Genomic DNA, 20,067 nt, shown 5'->3' with positions numbered 1-20,067 from the left:
AAAATATAAAAATTTTTTTTTTCACCATTTAAATTATTTTAAAATATGGGTATATAAATAATGTGTATATGACACGGAATAATTTGTGTATTGAAAAAAATGTATATTTATATTTTTTTCACAAAATAATGCTTTTTTTAAGGATATTGATTTTTAAATATAATTTTTTTTTTTAATTGTGAAAAGGGTTTTTTTTTACTGAAAAATAATATGTAACTTAAAAAGGTATATCCCTAAAACTGGCAAGCTTGTTAAAACGCTATTTTTGTATATTTTACATTTCGTCTCTTAAAGAGGTCCAGGCACACGCAGTGATAGGAATAAAGGAAGCATATTTATTTCGATTTTCTTATTTCCCTACCTTTTTAGTGTGCGCGGATAGCGAACAATGCAATTTAAAACAAGCTAATATAAAAGACAAAAGTATCAGGATAAATGAGAAAAAATATATTTGTCGATGCACAGAATCACACACTAACAATATTATGTGTATATATGAAAAAAGGTAAAAAAAACTATATATATAGTTATGTAGATAGTTATGTAGATAGTTATATAGATAGTTATATGGATAGTTATATAGATAGTTATATGGATAGTTATATAGATAGTTATATAGATAGTTATATGGATAGTTATATAGATAGTTATATATATGATACTCTTTATGCATTAAAACAATTTTTGTGATATTTGAGAAATCGGAAAATGAATAATTTCACAAAAGATAAAATCATTGAAGATGTAATAAAAAGCCATGATATAAAAAATATAAATTTATATTTAACGAATATTGAAGAACATATTATAAAAATAAAAAATGAAGGAACTAGTATAATTGATCAGGTATTCCTAGCTTTTAATGGGTCGATAAGTCATATATCTTTATACTCATATTTATATGATCATAATATTCATGTCGATGTAGATTGCTTAAATGTTATTTATGAAAATAGTTATATAGAAGAAGATAAACTAATTGAGGAAGGTAAAGATAATGATAAGATTATTGAAATAACAAAATTTGATTCAGAACTTATATATTATTTAGTAAAAATATATAAAGAAGATTTTGAATATAACTATAATTTAACTGTTAAAGATATTGAAAATATTATAATAAATTATAAAGAAAAAAAATATCATGAAACTATAAAATTATATAAAGATAAATATCAGGATGGAATAAAAATTTATAATACATTTTTAGATTTGAGTCATTTTTATTATGATGAAAAACGTATGCAATTTTTAAAAAAAAAAAAAAAAGAATCTATAGAAAATTATAATGAATATATAAATGCAAATGCAGATGTAGAATTTTATGATTTAAAATATCACATATTAAGTAAAAAAACAAAAGGTCATCCATCAATTCTATTTTGGTCTGATGCAATAAATGAAATACATATTAAAGACAAAACTATTATTACATCTGTCGATGCTGTAAAATTAACAAATACAGATCATCAGCATATTATTGGAATATTAGGCTTAAATAGAGATGGTGATTTAGTCATACAAGGTATTAGAAACGAAGTTAAATTAGTTATTAACAAGTCATGTGTTATAAATCATGGAATCTATTGTATTGGGCATGTTATACTAGTTCAGGGTCGAATCAAATTGGCAAATAAAACATTTTATGCCACCGAAATCATGCACCCCCCAAGGTTATATTTTGCATTCTCCCACTCGTGCTGTGTAATTGTGGTGTGTAGTTATGATGTGTGACTATGATTGTGATGTGTAATTATGATGTGATTGCATGACGTGATTGTGATGTGTGTAATGCCAATGCCGCCTTTCCCACCTTCGCACCTTCGCAGGAATTACCACGACGAAAAAAACGAAGGGGACCTATTCTACAGCTTCGAAACTGAAAAGGACAAAATTGGAATGACCGAGTACGAGCTGATCGTAAAAAATAACGACAAAAGCCAAAACTGGATAATCATGCATGATATATATTTGGATAATCCCTATACTTTTGAGATCTTAGAAAAGATGTTTTCTCTTTATGTAAATACATATCCAGATAATGAATTGCCTGTTGGGTTTATATTAATGGGTGATTTTATAAGTTTAAAATTTGATTATAATAAGCATTTTAACAATTTATATATAAAAGGGTTTGAAAAATTATCATATTTATTAATATCGAAATTTAAATTAATTTTACAAAACTGTTATTTAGTTTTTATTCCTGGAAAAAATGATCCATGTGCATGTAAAAATAGTTTACCAAAATTACCAATTCTTCCATATTATATTAAAAAATTTAAAGAAAATATAGAATCATTTTGTCCTTGTGAAGACAGAATCATATTTGCAACAAATCCATGTCGAATCCGACATTTTAACAAAAAAATGATATTTTTCAGACACGATATATTAAATGATTTAATTTGGAGTGCTTCTATAAATGCAACAGATGATAATAAACAGAATCTTCAAAATATTTTAACTTCAACTATTATAGGTCAAAGTCATATATACCCAATACCTCATGATAATCGAATATTAAAACGATATTCTCCATTTTTATTTATATATCCTTTACCAACTTTTATATGTATATCTGATAATACATGTAACAGTTTTATATCTTATGCATCAGAAAATACTAGTGATTCGATTATATCAAATTCAGATATGTCATTTACAAAAAAAAAAGCATTTACTGTATATAACGTTCTTCAACATGAAGCAAAACGATACATTGTTCCTGTATAACTAAGACAAATAAAATCGAGCTTAGATGTAGAATCGTGATTCTATTTTAGCTAGATAATTATACAGATATTAATAATAATTAGATATTCATTTCTTTATATCAATCATAATAATATATTTTCGATTTTGATTTTATATAACTCCAAATTTTATTTTTTTGAACAAATCCTTGGTGAGCAACAATTATTAATTGATTTTTAGATCTACTTAATGCAACATTTATTCGATTTTTATTTTCACAAAAATAATCAAAGGTATCACCAACAGATAATTGTTGTTCTGTACATTCTTGTGTCTTTTGAATTTGTGTGCATGTATTTTTTTCCAAAAAAAAATTATTACCATCATTATTGTCACCATTATTATTACCATTATTATTACCATCATTATTGTCACCATTATTATTACCATTATTATTATCATCATTATTGTCATCATTATTGTCATCATTATTGTCATCATTATGATGATGTACATTAGTTTCTTTTTTTTCCTGTTCTATTTTGTTTCCTGTACATTTTTTTTGAGCATGAGAAAAAAAAGATAAAACACAAGAAAATAGAATAATATCTTTTTCTATACCTTGAAAAGAATCTACTGTACTAACTTTTATCCTTTTTAAAATATCATAATTTTTTGAAAATTTCATTTTATTTTTAATATAAATAGCTTGATATCTAAATAACGAAATAATTCCGATTTGGTCTGGATTTATTTTATTAGAAATCATATTTTCACAAATATTCAAAATAATATTGGCTTCTAATATATTAATAAAATACGAATTTGAATGTATTCCTTTATATTTTTTTCTTATAAGTATAAAATTTAAATGTGCATTATATTTATTATATATTATATTATTGTTTTGTGTACATTTTGCATTATTAATATAGTTGTTATAAAAAAGATGACTACATATGTTGCTTATATCTGGATGACATCGATATTGTTTATTCATTATTATTAATTTATTAATATATAAATTATTTTGTTCATATTTTTCATAGTGTATATTAAACATGTGTTCATATATTTCATTTTTATAATTTGAATATTCAAATTCGGTTAGTTTGGTTATTTGATCAACTAAGCTATTTACACTAATATTAGTTTTTACATTTATTAAATTGGGTTTATCATAATTTACAACAATTTCTTTATTTTCTATATCATTCTTACATTGTTTTATAAAAAAATATTTAATAAATAATTCATTTTCTATAAGCCTTGAAAATAAACTACGGCACAAATCACTTTTACTTTTGATAACAAATCCTAGTTGCATAATATCTCCTATAAGAATAATTTTTTTTATAGAATATCTTATAAAAAATTTTAAGAGCGTTAATTCGTCTATTTGGGTACATTCATCAGCAATTAAATAATTAATACTATCTTTAATTGTATTTAATTTTTCAAAAATGTATAAACTTTTACATGTTCCTGCTATAACTCTTTTATTTTTGTACTTATTTTTTAAAATCAAATTTTTTTTTTCTTTTTTTAATACTTGTATTAATTTATTTATATCTGTTATTTTGTGTATTTCATTTGTCTTGGTCGAATCGTTTATACTTCTGCCACTTCTGCCACTTCTACCACTTCTGTCACTTTCGGGTTCTTTAGAAGCTTCGTATTGTTCTTCTTTGCCTTTTCCTATATCGGATATGTTATCATCGTTATTCCGTTCAGTCAATTTTGTGTCATTTTTAGGATTGTTTGTGTCATTTTTAGGATTGTTTGTATTTTTTCCTTCAGTTTGGTTATCTCTGAAATTGTCGCTTTTTATAACATTTGTATCCAAATTTTCCAAATATTTTTTTATCTCTTCTGCATTTGTTTCCTCTTTTGAAGTTATGCTAATAAAGTTTGTTATTAAAAATGGGTTGATTTCAGATATGGTACCTATTCTTGCAAAATCATAAAATTCAAAATCACGTTTCAATTTAAAAAGTATATTGTCAACAGCAAAATTAGTATTGCACATTAGTATTATTTTTTGTTTTTTATCATTTTTACTATTTTTAGATTTGTCTTCTTGTTTTATTTTGTTAAAAAGTGATTTATATTTTGGGATACCATTTTGATATAACCCAGAATTTGAATCATATGTATCTCCTTTTTCTGATTCCTTTTCTGATTCCTTTTCTGATTCCTTTTCTGATTCTTTTGCTGATTCTTTTGCTGATTCTTTTGCTGATTCTTTTTTTTTTTTTTTTTTTTTTTCTTCATATCCTAATATTTTATCTAAATACATAATTGTGTTACATATTAATGTACTTTTCCCAGATCCAAATATTCCATTAACTAATATGCAACTATTTGTTTGTTCGATTTGTTTATTTTGATCATCTATATTTTTTAATATTTCATTTTTATATTTAAACCAGTTTATTACAGATTGTATAATTTCCTTTTGTTTTTTATTTAATTTTTTATTATTTTGTAAATTTTTTATTAATTCATTTTTATATTCAATATTCACATTATTTAAAGGTATAAAATTATTATAAGACTTTTCTATACAATCTTTTATTCCCATTCGTTTTCCAACAAAATTATAATCTACAAACTTGTCATTATGATTCATATAGTTTATATTTTTATGTATATTTTGTTTACTATAATATATATTTTCTTCTTCTATATTTTTGTAAAAATAAAAAAGGTGTTTCAAATTATCTAAATGATCAGACAGTTTAATAAAAAATAGACATTTCTGAAAATTTATGGATTTGTATTTTTTTAAAAAATAAAGATATTCTTTTGATGTTAATACATTTTTTTCCTTTTCAAATATTTCACATATATATACAAAGGTTTCAAAATTTAAGGGAAATATTTCCAAATATTTATTTTTAAATCCATTCCATTTAGTAATAAACAAAAGTAACTCCTCCTTATCTGTACTGTATACATTATTTTCTCCATAATCACAATTTTTTTTTATTATAATTATATGATTGGTATTTATATATTTTTTTATATTATTTTTAATAGGTGTTATTCCATTTTTTTCTATCAATATTCCATTATCCGTATTTTTTTTTAAAAAATATTTTATCCCTGTATTTTTTTCACTTTTTGTATTTAGAAATGTTCCCTTACTATATCTGTTACTGTTTCCATCTTGCAAACTGTACACAAGTTCGACATTTTCCAATAATAGTATATAATTATCCTCGGCGTTATTTTTATAACTTTTTTTTTTATAATCTCCCATCAAATTCGAGCTAGTTATATTACTACTAGTAGTGGTAGTACTAGAAGTGGTAGCAGTAGTAGAAGCAGATATGCCAGCCATTTTACCAACGGGATCAAGGTTCTTGTTTTTTGTGTTAATATTTTGATTCACAGATTTTAAGTTTGAATTTTTATAGATATTGTCTTTTAATGCATATATTAAATTATCGTAAATATATATAAATTTATTTGTTATCTCATAATATATCTGAAATAGTGTAGCATTCATAAAACATAAAATATATTCTAATTTATTAACAAAAAAATTAGGTATTTTAAAATATGGTAATTCGTTTAATTTGTTTTTTATATCTTCTTTTTTTTTAGGAATAGTTATATAAACAGGTAAAAATAAATTGTTTCTATTAATATGTTCAGAATCATTTATACAAAAACTATTATTATTACTACTAAAAGAAAACATATTATTAATTTTGTATATATCACAATATAAATTTTGTTCTGATATTAAATTAGCTAACTTTTTATCTGTTTCAAGAGCTGTCTTCGTTTCTAACACATGAAGGGATGTATCCTTTTTAGTTAAAACTGGGTTATTATTCTTTCCTCTTTCATTTTTTCCTCTTTCATTTTTTCCGCTTTCATTTTCATTATAATTGCTAGACACCAAATTAAAAGTATTTTTCTCATAACCATCATTATATTTTTCACTATTAGTATTGCTATAATCCTTTTTTGGATTATCAGAACATTTTGTATTTTCTAAAGAAGATGATAATCGATTTATATTGTCTAACTGTTCAGATTTATTATCATTTTCAATGTTTCTATCTTTATTACCATAGTTAATTAACCCACCATTTAATTTTACTTTCATAGAGTTATTAAAAACATTAACATGAGAAAAATGATTTTTACTAACAACTTGGGCAATATTAACTATTTCTTCATATTTATTACAATTTTCTCTATTTCCAGAAAAAAAAACCATTTTGGTATTTTTTTTCTTTTCGTCTTTATCACAATCATAATTTGTATAAAAATATAATTCACATTCATTTTTATTCGTAATATGTATAGATCCATTTTTTTTATTTATAGAACTGTCTTTTATTTGTTCGTTATATTTCTCAGAAAAATTTTCTAAATTATTTTGATTTTTTTCTTCATATATAATGTTATCATAATTGTTATTTTCTTTAGAAAAAACAAAATTTCTTTTTCTTGGATTTGAGAAAATTCTATTTTTTATCCCTAAATTATCTTCATTGTTTTTATAATATTCATTTTTTTCTTTGAATTCCTTTTCATCATTTTTTTTCACATTTATACTACTATTTTTGGATATCCCACATTTTAATATATTATGAAGATTTTTATTAAATTTATTTTTTTTAACAAAATTAGAGGTTTCTAAAATGTTGTTACTACCACTAGATGATTTATTTAAAAAGTCATTATAAACAATATAGGTTCCAAATGACATATATTCATCATAAGTGATATTTTCTTTTTTTTTTACAAATAATTTTTCTTCTAAAAAATTATATAGTTCTATTTCATTCTCTTTATTAACTATATACCCATCATACCATTTGGTAGTATTTTTTTTATTAAATAAATGAATGGTTGTATATGTTATACTTATCATATTTTTCTTATCCAAAGAACTATAGCTTTCTTTATTTATATTACTAAATTGTGTTTCTACATTTTCCATTATTTTATTGTGCATATTTTCTAATTCATTTTTTTCACGTTTTTCACTTTTATCATTAGCTAGCTCTATTTTCCTAGGTACTTCAAATTTCTTATTAGTATGTGCATATTTATCTATTCTTTTAGATGGAACTAATATTTCTTTTGGTCTTAATATCTCTTCTCTTTCTATCTGATAATTTTTATTAAAATTGATAGTCTCATGTTTTTTTTTTATTTTTTTATTATGTGTATTATCATGTTCCTTGGAAAATTCGCTTCCTCTTTTCCGAGACTCATCATTTATAATTTCATTTGTTATTTCACTTTCAACATAATTATAAATATCAACAAATTGTACTAAATTGGTGGATAGTTCGATTTCTTCTTCTATGCTTCCAAAATCTGTGATGTTACTAATAAAACTTTCCACACAAACCCTATTTGAATTTAATAAATATATTTTCGTTACACCATAGCTAATTAATATTTCACAGTATCCATCTTTCCATTTTTTATTTTTTTGTGTTTTCTGATGCGTATACAAGCATTCGTATGTTCTTTTAACTGTGTTGTAAGACATTCGAGACTAGCGGAATAATGTGACTTATATATAAAATATGTAGTACTCTCAAGGAATTGAAAATAAAATAAATCACACATTTAAATAATCCTTAATATTTATAAAATAAAGAAATTACGAAAAAGCTGTGTTAAAAAATTTATGTAAAAATGATACCAAGTTACACATTTAAAAAAAATACAAAAAAAATTCATAATCAAAACTGCGTGTGCTTATAAAAATTAAAAGAGCAAAAAAATAAAGAATTAGTAGATTAATTTTCAAAGTTTATTTTGGTATTTATTTTATTTCAGCAAATAATCATTTTCCCTAATAAGAATATAGCTACATAATAATATATGTTATATGCTATATGCTACATGCTTAACTGGATATATTTATACATTTTCTTTGTAAGAACATTCAATAATTTGTATATCCTAGTTATATGCAGTAAATTGTTACTTTTCCTTTTTATAAAAGTGTGATTTATTGTTATTATTTTTATGAGTTTTTTTTTTTTTTTTTTTTTTTTTTTATGAACAGCCAATTTTTTTCAAAATATGTTAATAAAATATTTAAAAAAGTTCAATAAAATGCCATAAAATATATGAACGTTCATAAATATAATATATATATTTTTTTTTTTCATATTAAAAATGTTTATATATATTTCACAAAATGAAAATTATTCGAAAATATAAACAAAAAAACGGAAAATATAGTTATGATATAATAATATTGGTAGTTGTTATAAAATAAAACTACCTAAATGTGTAAGTATGTGTGTATGACTGGTATAAATATGGATATCTATATAGAAATCTACACATATTCGGATAAATTATACATACACACACATATATAAACAACAAAAATATAAAATCAATGTACATGCGCATTTTAAAAGAGAAAGAATAAAAACTATATACCCCCCCCCCTCAAGAATATAACACAGTAAACAATAAGTTGTAACAAAAGGTTTATGCAATTTTAATGTAGAAATGTCGTATTGTGTGCATAAATTATTATTTTTTATTTATTAATTGTTCCTATTCCTTAGTATTATCATGTTCATCTTTCAATTTGTTCATACTTGTATCAGACTCCATATTGTGAAAATTACTACTATTAAAATTTGCAGATATAGTATTTAAATTAAAATCAGTATCCATAGTATTATTGTAATTTCTGCTCGCATCAATTGAGGGTATAAAACTACTTGATAAATTTTCTTGTTGTATATTATTAATTGATAAATCATTTGTTTTGTTAATACTTAATTCTGAATTATTAAATAAATCATTTTGTTCCATATTTATACTTTCCCATGTATTATTGAAATGTTTATTTTTGTAAAAGTGGTCTATTAAAATTGAATTATAATTTTGTAAGTTATCATCTCCTTTTATTTTACTAACTATATCAAGAAACATATTATCAACAATTTCACGTAAGTATGCACTAACTGAAGTGGGAGTATTATACAGTTTACAATTTGTTACTATTAAATATACATCATCAATAAATAAGCTTAAATTATTATATTTTCTTTTTTTACATCGGAAAATGATTTTATTTATATACATTGGTTTTTTTATAACACTATAATACATAGGTGCATAAGTTTCGTTAACTTGATTTAAAAATGCTTTATAATTTAATACTTGTGATATATCTTTCATAATTGTTAATAATTTTTCATTAAAATTTTCGATTATTTCTTTTATATTATTATATGTATTTCCTTTTTTTAATTTTTGTCGGCTTGATTTATCATCATTTTTATTATCATTGTGTGCATTTAAATTTATACTACTTTCTGATACCATACTAGAACATCTAATATATTTTTCAGTTGTTGAATTAGCTTTATTTATATATTCATCAACATTATTAATATGTTTACCTTTTTTATCTTCATTATAATATTTGTCTTTTTTTCTTTTTTTTTTTTTTCTTTCATTTTCATCTTCTTCATCTAAATATTTAATATTACTTTTTTTTTTTTTTCCAAACTCGTTCATATTATATTCATTATCTTCTATTTGTTTATTATTATGTTCTTCATTTATTTCCCATTTTGTATTTTGTTGTTCAGGGTTTGTAGCATTATTATATGTCTTTTGATTTGATTGTGATTTTCCACCTTTTCTTTTTTTGCTTATTGATAAATTTCCTTTTCCATTATTATTGTATATATTTTTATCCTTACGTTTTAATGTTGTGTTTTGTCTATATCGTTTATTATTTTTTTTGATATTTATAGAATAATTTGTATTTATAAATTTTTTATTAATTATTTTTCCATTATTATCACCAGATAAATCATATATGTTTTTTTTTTTTGTATCTTTATTTTTAGTATATTCATTAGCATGTGCAAATTTATCTTTTAATTTTTTTTTTTCTGTTTTTAGATTATTTTGTTCAGAATATTTTTTATCAGTATTCCAATGTTTTATGTCATCTCCTACAGTTGGGAATATATTAATAATAGTTTTAAAACTTTCGGGAGTTTCTAATAATTTTTTTTTATGTTTTTTATATTTTCTTTTTTTAACAATTTCATTGTTAAATAATATATTATCGTTAATAGTTCCTTGATCATTATTATATGTATATGAATCATCTTCATTTTTTTTTGGATTCAATTGGTTAATTTCCCCTGCATCTAAATTTATTTGTTCTGATTCTTTATTTTGCATAAGAGTAAAATATTTTTTTATTAGGGTTCTAAAATGTTTCCATTTTAAAAAAGTTTCAATATTTTTTTTTCCATAAATATATAAAGTTTGTACATTTTCAATATAATTATTTTCACTGTTAATATATTTTTCAACACCTTTAAATGAATTTTTTAATAAAACTTCTTTTCTTTTTTTCATCATTTCAAATTTATAATTTTTGTTAATATTTATTTCACCACCTTCTTTGTAGTTATTTTCATAATTATCTACTCTTAAATTTGCATCTATATTTCCATAATTTTCTCCAGATTCACCAAATTCATAAACACTTAAAGAATTGTCACGTTTTCTAATATATATTCGAGTCCATTTTAGACAATGAATTAATTTATAATTATTTTCATTATCTTCTATATTATTATTTTTTGCTTGCATTTCTCTTATAATTTCTAATTGTTTTTTTTCTTCTTCTTCATCTTCATCATCAAAAAATTCATTTTTTTTTTTTTTTCCAATTTCTTTATCATGTAAACCACCTCCTAATTGTGAATCTGAACCCGAAGATGTCCCCATGTCAGATGTGCATGCAGAATCATCATTAATTGATTCTTTAAAAAAATGTTTAATTAGTTTAACTCTATTCTTTTCTACTTTTTTGGTTCGCTTAATGGTTATATCTCCAGAATGTGTAACAGTATTGCCACTATTACGATTATTATTGTTAGTGTTAGTGGCAGCTAATTTATTTGAATCAGCGTTGTTAGAGAAATTCGTTATTCTTTTTTCACTCAAATATAAAACGTTATTATTATATTTTAAATATACTGGGAAATGTAAATTTTTAAATTGCTCTAAAATAATTTTTTTAATTATTGTAATATATATAATTTTATTTTGATTGGTTATAGTTCCATTTTCGATATATTTCTTTAATTTATTTATTTGGTCATTTTTATTCATTTTTTTAATATTTAACATACTAAACCCAACACTTAAAAGAATGTTAATAATATCTTTTCCACTTAAATATTCTATAACTCTATACATATTTATAAAATTAATGTTTTGTGTAATTTCTTTATTATTAAACTCATCAGTATAATTTTGTGTTTCTCTAATTTTTTTATTTTTTAAATTTTTATAATTTTCCAAATATTTCATATATTTTTTTTTTCCTTTATCTTTTTTATTTACATCTTGATCATATTTATTTATTTCTTCTTCATCAAACTCTTCGATTCCAGATAATTCATTATATTGATTTTTTTTTGTATTTTCCATTTGAGATTCGTTTTTTAATTCATCTCTACCCTTACTCATACGTTTATTAGCATTAAAATAACTAAAATTATATTTTCCTTTTCCATGAAAAGTATATCCTTTATTATCTTTTGCAAAATTTGTGTATCCTTTTTTTTTTGCTTCATTTTTTTGAAATAAATGATTCTGTACAGAATTTCTTCCTTTATATTTTAAGTTTTGTTGATATTTTTGTTTTTTTGGATAAACATTATTTTTATAATTTGTTACATCATTGTAATTGCTATTGTCTATATATTCTTTTTTATTTCCATTTTTTTGTTGTATTTTTTCGTTATGTATAATATGATTAAATAGGTAAAATGCATAGGAATAGTTTTTTTTGTTTTTTTTTTTATTATCTTGATCATTTTTATTTTTTTTTTTTTTCCTTTTTTCATCATTTGAACTATTACTATGTTTATCATCATCATCGTCGTCAACACTTTCATTATTATCTTCTTCGCTAAAACTAAAGTTACTAAAATCGCTGAAATTGTTTTTTTTTTTATTTATTTTATTATTTATTTTTTTTTTTTTTTTATGATATTTTTCTTCCTTATTTTCTTCGCCAATCATTTCAAAAATGTCGCTATCTTGTTTGGTCAGGGTTTTCCCCTTTTTATATTGATTTAAACTATTTTTTTTTTTTTCTTTCAAATATTTATTATGATATTCTTCAAAATTATCATCACTATAAATTGTATCAATTTGATCATTATCATTGCTAGTTGCACTAGAAGTAGTATCATTATCTTTTTGATCATAATAAAATTGATATTTATTTTTTCGGATTTTTAATTTTTGTTGTGTATTTTTAAGTTTGTTTTTGTTTTTGTTTTTGTTTTTATTCACAGAATCATATTTTTTATTATTTATCGTTTTTTGTTTTCGTCCGATTTCTTGTTTTGCACTATTATTGTTATATTTTGAAGTAGAGAAATTGTTTGAGTAATCTTTTAATATAATCCATGGAGAACAAGATATAAGATATTTAATATATAAAAAATAATTAATAAAATTTTTATCATAAAAATGAGAACCAACATAATTATAATTGTCTATCATATCAATATATATATCTTCTTTATTTAAAGAAAATTGTATAGATTTGGCTTCATATTTATAACAATATTTATCATAAATAATTTTCATTTTTTTTTTAATATTAATAATGTTATTATTAGCTCTTTCTTTTTCTATATTTAAAAGTAAAATAATTTTATTTAATTTTTCATGATTCTCTAAAATATTTTTAAAATTAATTCCTTCATATTTATATAATTGTATAAAATGGTAAATACATTCTAATATACAAACATTTTTTGGTTTATATGAATTTTTGTTATTTCTATCATCTCTATATTCTTTACTTAAAATAAAATTTATATCAACAGATTTTATAATTGCATTAATATCTTTATCATTTATAAATGTATTTAATTTGGTTTTTAATATTTCTTTTATTTTTTTACTATCTTTTATTTGATGTTTTATTATTAATTTTATTAACCAGCTTCTTATATAATTTCTTTTTTCATCTATATATTTTTTATATAACGGATTATATGTGCTTACATGCATATCTAAAAAACCAACATTATAAAATATACAATTTGTATAATTTATATTTAAATATTTTTCATTTCCTTCTTTGTATTCCTCTACATTTTCGTCATATATATGATTGGAATTGTATTCCCCCACATTTTCGATTTCTTCAAAATGGGTTAAATAATTTTTATTATGATTGTTTGTTTTATATTGATCATATTTATTTATTTGGTTTTCATTTTGATAATTATGACTACTCAAATTGTTTGTATTATTTTTTATGTAATTTGGGGTTTCACTGTTTTCTTTTATATTTTTACACATTTTTATATCAACATAAAACGGCTTTATATAATACTTTTTTTCATTCTTTGATATATTTCTTATAAGCAGGAAGTCGGTATTATAAAACATGTTAGAGTTATCTTTTTCGTTACTATCGGGTGTGTTAGATGTGGCGTTTTCTACGCCCCTTCCATTTTCCGAATTTTCTACATTTTCCACATTTTCCGCATTTTCTACATTTTCCACATTTTCCGCATTTTCTACATCTCTTCCATTTTCCGCATTTTCCACCCCGCTAAATATGGCATCCTTTTGAAAATCGTTTGCATCAATAAGATGTTCATTTATTGGTTGTGACGATTTGCCAAATATGAAATTGTCCTGATTTTCTTTATACATAGAATATACAGGAAATGTAAATAGTAATGCTTTATACAATTCATTTTCAATAAATGTAAGTTTTTGATTTTGTTTTTTAATTTTAATAGGAACACCAAAATAATTAATAGAATCTTTTATAACATTAATTTCACCAAATGGTTCTATATATTTTTTTAATTTATTTTTATATTCAAGAGAATATAAATTTTCATCATCTTTTGTTGTAAAATAATGATTTATTTTGCTATTCATACCTAATTTTAACATAATAAGTGGGTCCTTTTCAATGTATTCTAAAATTATTAATGGGCTATCATCATTTAATAATAAACATGAATTGTTATAAAAAAAAGAAGCATAAGTATCTGTTTTATTATTTTCAACATTTATATTTTCATTTCCATCATCTTCATCAAGCATAGAATGGTCATATGCTTTTTCAATTATCCATGCATCTAAAATGTGGATATCAAAATTAAAATTCTCATCATTCAAAATGTTTACAATATTTTTATAACTTTTTCTGATATAATAATGTTTATTATTTCCACTAAAATATTTATTTGTATTTTCATATTTATCTATACTAAGATGTTTGCTATTTTTAATACTTTGTCGATTTCCCAATTTAAAAAATTTAGTTATTGGGTAATTAAAATAAGAATGTGTTTTCACGATTTCAGGGATAACATAATTCCAATATGAAGAGATTACCATTTTTTCATCTTTTTGTGCCAAATATTGTTTTTCTATATTTTTCCACCCCCACGACACTGCCCCGTTAGCCCCGTCAGCCCCGTCAGCCTCGCCAATCTCGTCAATCTTTCCGAAATCTTCATCATTTAATATCATTTTTGACTTTTTATATTCGTGATAATATTTGTGTATGCCTGTTCTAAAATCTAGCTTATGAAATCTCGAAAAGGCTATTACTCCTTTTTTATTGGATACCTCAAAACTGTAATAATAATCGTTTGTCATTTGTGTATTGACATATACATTATTATATGACAGAATCATATTTTCAATTTCATGTGGATTATTTTTTTTATAATAATTATCTAATTTTAAATGTGAGAAAAATATAATATTTTTTGTTTTTTTTAAAATATTTTCAGCACATTCTAATCTGTCTTTTTTGTTGTTAATAAAATAACTATCATCAAAATCAATGCTCTTATTTATTTTTTTCATTTTTTCGAAAGTTGTTAAAACCCCCCCTCCTTGTTCACCAAAATTAGATAAATTATAATTTTTTTTATAACATTCTTCTTTTTTATCTAAAATATTATTATGCAAATTTATTGTTCCTACATTTTGATAATCATCAGGTTTATATATTAAACATTTTAAAAGAATATCTGAATATTTTTTTTTTTTTAAAAAAATATTTCTTAACATATATGAAATATAATAATTTTTTTCGACTTCATTCAATAGTTTCTCATTTAATTTATCAAAAATATAATTTTCATTATATTGAATATTTTCCATTTTAAATTCATCAATAATTTTAGTAAAATTTCCTAAATGTATTTTGGATTCTTTTTGTCTATTTATATTATCATGATATGTATTCATATCCATATAAAACATTTCATTTTTTTTTTTTTTTTTTAATAATATATTATTATTATTATTATTTACATAATGATATGTATGTTGATATTTTTCGTTAAAATGTTCAGAAGATTCATCATCATTTTCTTCATGAGTATAATTAGCTTTAATAATGTTAGAAATTATTTTATTTTTATTCAAATCTAAAATATTGTTTGCATTATTATGATCTATATTTTGACTATCTTTGATAATGTTGGAATTATTTATATGTCTATTTGTATCAATCACAACATTCTTATTTAATTTATTAACGAAATTAGAATCATTATCTATATCACAAGGGTTTCTTAAATTATTTTCATTATGAATTATATTATTATTTTTATTTATAAATATATGAGAAGAATTTATATTTTTCACCAAATTTGTATCATAATATAAAGGATTGTGATATATATTTTCCATATTCTTTAAATTTGATTTATTTTTTATTTTTTTTTTTAATTTATTATTTCTTTGTGAATATTTATCATCATTAGTTCCAAAAATCTCTTGAATTATATTTTCATTTTGTAAAATATTTTTATCCAAATTTTTATTTTTAAAAAGATAATTTATATAATCATCACTATTAAATAAATATATTGAATCATTATAATTATAATTTTTTATGTATTTATAATTTAAGACCATGAATATATAACTATTATTTATTATATGATTTCCAAACAGTTCAATTTCATTTTTTAAGTTATTGTCATTTATATTATGATAATACTCTTTATATATATTTTTAAAAATATTATGTTCATTATCATTTTCTTTTAGATGTGTATAATTATTTTTATTCTGATAATTATTATCATATGAATAGACAACGGAATTATAAAAATCTGTTTTTTCTTTGTTTAAATCGAAATCTTTTATAATTTCATGTTCTTCATTTATTTGCGAATGAACATTGTTTGTATTTTCTACATCATATTTATCCCCATTTATATTGCTCTCTTCAATATCGTTCATATTATTTTTATTCAATTCACAGTTTGATATATACTTATCATCATCATTTTTGCAATATTCATCTTCTAAATTGGATTTTTCTTTTTGTTCATCATCAAAGAAAAAGTCGCTGAGTTGTTCAGAAAATTTTTCGCCATTTTTAGGGTCAAACACTTCATCCCCATTTTTAAGGCCAAAAATTTCATCATTTTTAAGGTCAAATACTTCATCCCCATTTTTAGGGTCAAACATTTCATCCCCATTTTTAGGGTCAAATATTTCATCCCCATTTTTAGGGTCAGTTATGTTTTCCTTTTGGTCAAAGAATTCTATATCTAGAAAATCGTCTTCATCTGCATCTACATTTGCATCTACATCTGCATCCACATTTGCATCCACATCTGCATCCACATTTGCATCCACATCTGCATCCACATTTGCATCCACATTTGCATCCACATCTACATCTGCATTGTCAAATGTGATTCCAATTTGTTGGCCTTGTTCGTCCCCTATTTCTTGATCATTGTAATCATTTAGAAGACCCATCAAACTGTCATTTTTGTCACTAAATTTGCTGCTATTGTGTTCAGAAAATATAAGATCATCTTCTAATATTTCAGTTTTATTTTTATCATTTTCATTGAATATAAATGGGATTTCTTCGTTTTCGTTTTTATGATGTTTATCTCCCAAACTATTATCATTAAAATGAAATTCTTTATCTATATCAAAATCTAATATATTATCATTAGTATTATTTTTATATTCGTTAAATTTATTTTTATCCAATTTTTTTTCTTCAATAAATTCGTCATTTAAATTATTGGGAACATACTCATGAACATTATTATTATTTGTGTTATTATTTATATTGTTTATATTGTTTATATTGTTTATATTTTTTTCTACTTTATCAGTGTTGGGACTATTATTTATTTCATTTTTGGAACGAATTTTATTTTCTTTTAAATGGTGTGAATAAATGTTATTTTTTTTTTTTGGTATATTCATAAATTCATTCATATAATTATTTTCATTTTTTCTAAATTTTTTTAAATCTACATTTTTATAAAAACATAAATTTTTATTTTTAACATAATTTAATTTATTTTCATTGAATATATCTTGAATTTCTATATAATCTGTATTATGAATGTTAATGTAATTATTTACTAACTTATTATTAAATTTGTCTAATAAATAATCTGAAGAAAAGTTATTTGACTCGAAACTTAGAATATTCGATTCTAAATCGTTAGAATGTATATTATTTTTGTCTATATAATCATTATTTTCATTTTTATTTTCATTTTTATTTTCATTTTTATTTTTTCTCTTTATTTTTTTATAATTTAGTACATTTTGATCATTATAAAAATTTATTAAATTATCCGTTTTGTAGTATTTATCTATATTTTGATATTTTATCATATTATAAAGCTCATAAGAGGTTTTTAAAAATACATTTTCATTTTCCTTAACATGTGCAGGTAAATAGCCATTACACATGTGCATATTTATATCATTATGTTTTGTTTTATTATTTTGATCATTACTATTAATTGAGTTTTGTTTGTTTAAAAATGTGTTTTTATCTTCTTTCTGTTTCCATATCAATTCATTATTTTTTAATATTTTTAGCAACAATTTTTCCTGATTTATCCCCAAATTATTGCTTTTTTTTTTTTCAGTAAATTCTTGACCTGACTTGTTCATATTATTTAGGGTTATATTTCCCCCATTTTCATTTAAATATATATATGCATTCTCTTTTTTTTTAAAATCATTATTTTCTATATTTAGAAAAGAATCAGTTAAATCCATTTTGTCCCTTCTTATTTTTCTTCGCTCTTTTTTTTGTTTTTTAATGATTTTTTTTTATATTCACAATACTGCGAAGAAAAACAAAATACCTTCATTTATATTTCTCAGCATTTTATTATAGGAAATTATAATGACTGAACAAAAGTAACCTATTATTTGCTTAAATAAGTAAAATAAATGAATATATATATATGTATATATTTGTAATTATAGTGATGGTATAACTTAAACAGAAACAATGTTTATACAAAAAAATAAAAAAATAAAATAAAAAAAATAAAATAAAGGCAAGGCAAAGCAAAGCAAAGAAGGTTATTATGGGATGAATAAAACAAATAGTAGTAAAAATGTATATTCTGTAAAAAATTAATCATCAGTTATTTTATTTTAAAAAAGTATTATAAATTTTTCTTGAAATATTTCACTTAAAATTATGTTGCTATATATATATATGCCAATTTATGAACAATATGCACAAAATTTTATATGGTAAAATAAATGTGGCTATTTTTTTTTTTTTTTTTTTTTTTATGTATTTTTTGTTGACATTATAAATATGTGAATATATATTTTATCTATAATAATAAGTGTAGTCATATATTATTAATTTTTTTAATTTTCAATATAGTATGAAATATATTACATTCTTTTGAAATATATTACATTTCTTGTGAAATACATTACATTTCTTGTGAAATATATTACATTCTTTGTGAAATGTATTTTCTCATTTTAAAACACAATTAAAAGATAGGTACCCTTTTGTTTTTTTACATATAAAAAGAATATATATACGCGTGTATATATACATTTAGGGGTTGTAAAAAAATGTTAGTTTGTATAATCAAATTAGTATTATATAAATTTGTTTAAAAAAAAATGTCCATATTTCAAGCTTAACCATATAATTAAGTATTTCAAATAATAAATTTTACAAAAAAATAAAATCAATAAAATAAAACCAAATTTGTATAAAATATATCTACATATGTAGGCTTGTACATAATATTGTACTATATATGTGTAACTATACTGTTGAAAATAAATGTATTAGAAATTATCGTTTCCACTAATTACAAACACAGCAACAAGATATAACTTGTATTCCCATATATATAGATGTATATATATATGAATAAGACATGTCAAGGTTCTATACAAATAAGGAACATTTTTTATCGTAAAAATGTGGTATAGAGAAAATAAAAAAAAATATAACAAAATCAATAAATATTGAAAAAGAGATTACATCATAGTAGGAAT

The 20,067-nt window shown here is 21.6% G+C and overlaps 3 protein-coding genes across 3 annotated transcripts; 1 reads left to right on the top strand and 2 right to left on the bottom strand.

Moving 5' to 3' along the window:
* Window positions 1-708: 708 nt before the first annotated feature.
* Window positions 709-2,736, top strand: PY17X_1451400 (DNA polymerase epsilon subunit B, putative; the record flags this gene model as incomplete). The annotated part of the gene is made up of 2 exons (XM_721708.1): window positions 709-1,673; window positions 1,830-2,736. The coding sequence occupies 2 exons, from the start codon at window positions 709-711 to the stop codon at window positions 2,734-2,736; spliced, it is 1,872 nt and encodes a 623-aa protein (XP_726801.1).
* A 100-nt stretch (window positions 2,737-2,836) lies between these two features.
* Window positions 2,837-8,224, bottom strand: PY17X_1451300 (uncharacterized protein; the record flags this gene model as incomplete). Its single annotated transcript, XM_718856.3, has 1 exon — window positions 2,837-8,224. The coding sequence occupies one exon, from the start codon at window positions 8,222-8,224 to the stop codon at window positions 2,837-2,839; it is 5,388 nt and encodes a 1,795-aa protein (XP_723949.3).
* Window positions 8,225-9,255: 1,031 nt separating this feature from the next.
* PY17X_1451200 (uncharacterized protein) lies at window positions 9,256-18,804 on the bottom strand (the record flags this gene model as incomplete). The annotated part of the gene is made up of 1 exon (XM_718857.2): window positions 9,256-18,804. One exon carries the CDS (start codon window positions 18,802-18,804, stop codon window positions 9,256-9,258), a length of 9,549 nt encoding a protein of 3,182 aa, XP_723950.2.
* Window positions 18,805-20,067: the final 1,263 nt, after the last annotated feature.

Source organism: Plasmodium yoelii, assembly GCF_900002385.2.
Source record: "Plasmodium yoelii strain 17X genome assembly, chromosome: 14".
NCBI lineage: Eukaryota > Apicomplexa > Aconoidasida > Haemosporida > Plasmodiidae > Plasmodium > Plasmodium yoelii.
This window is presented reverse-complemented; position numbering and strand designations above follow the sequence as displayed.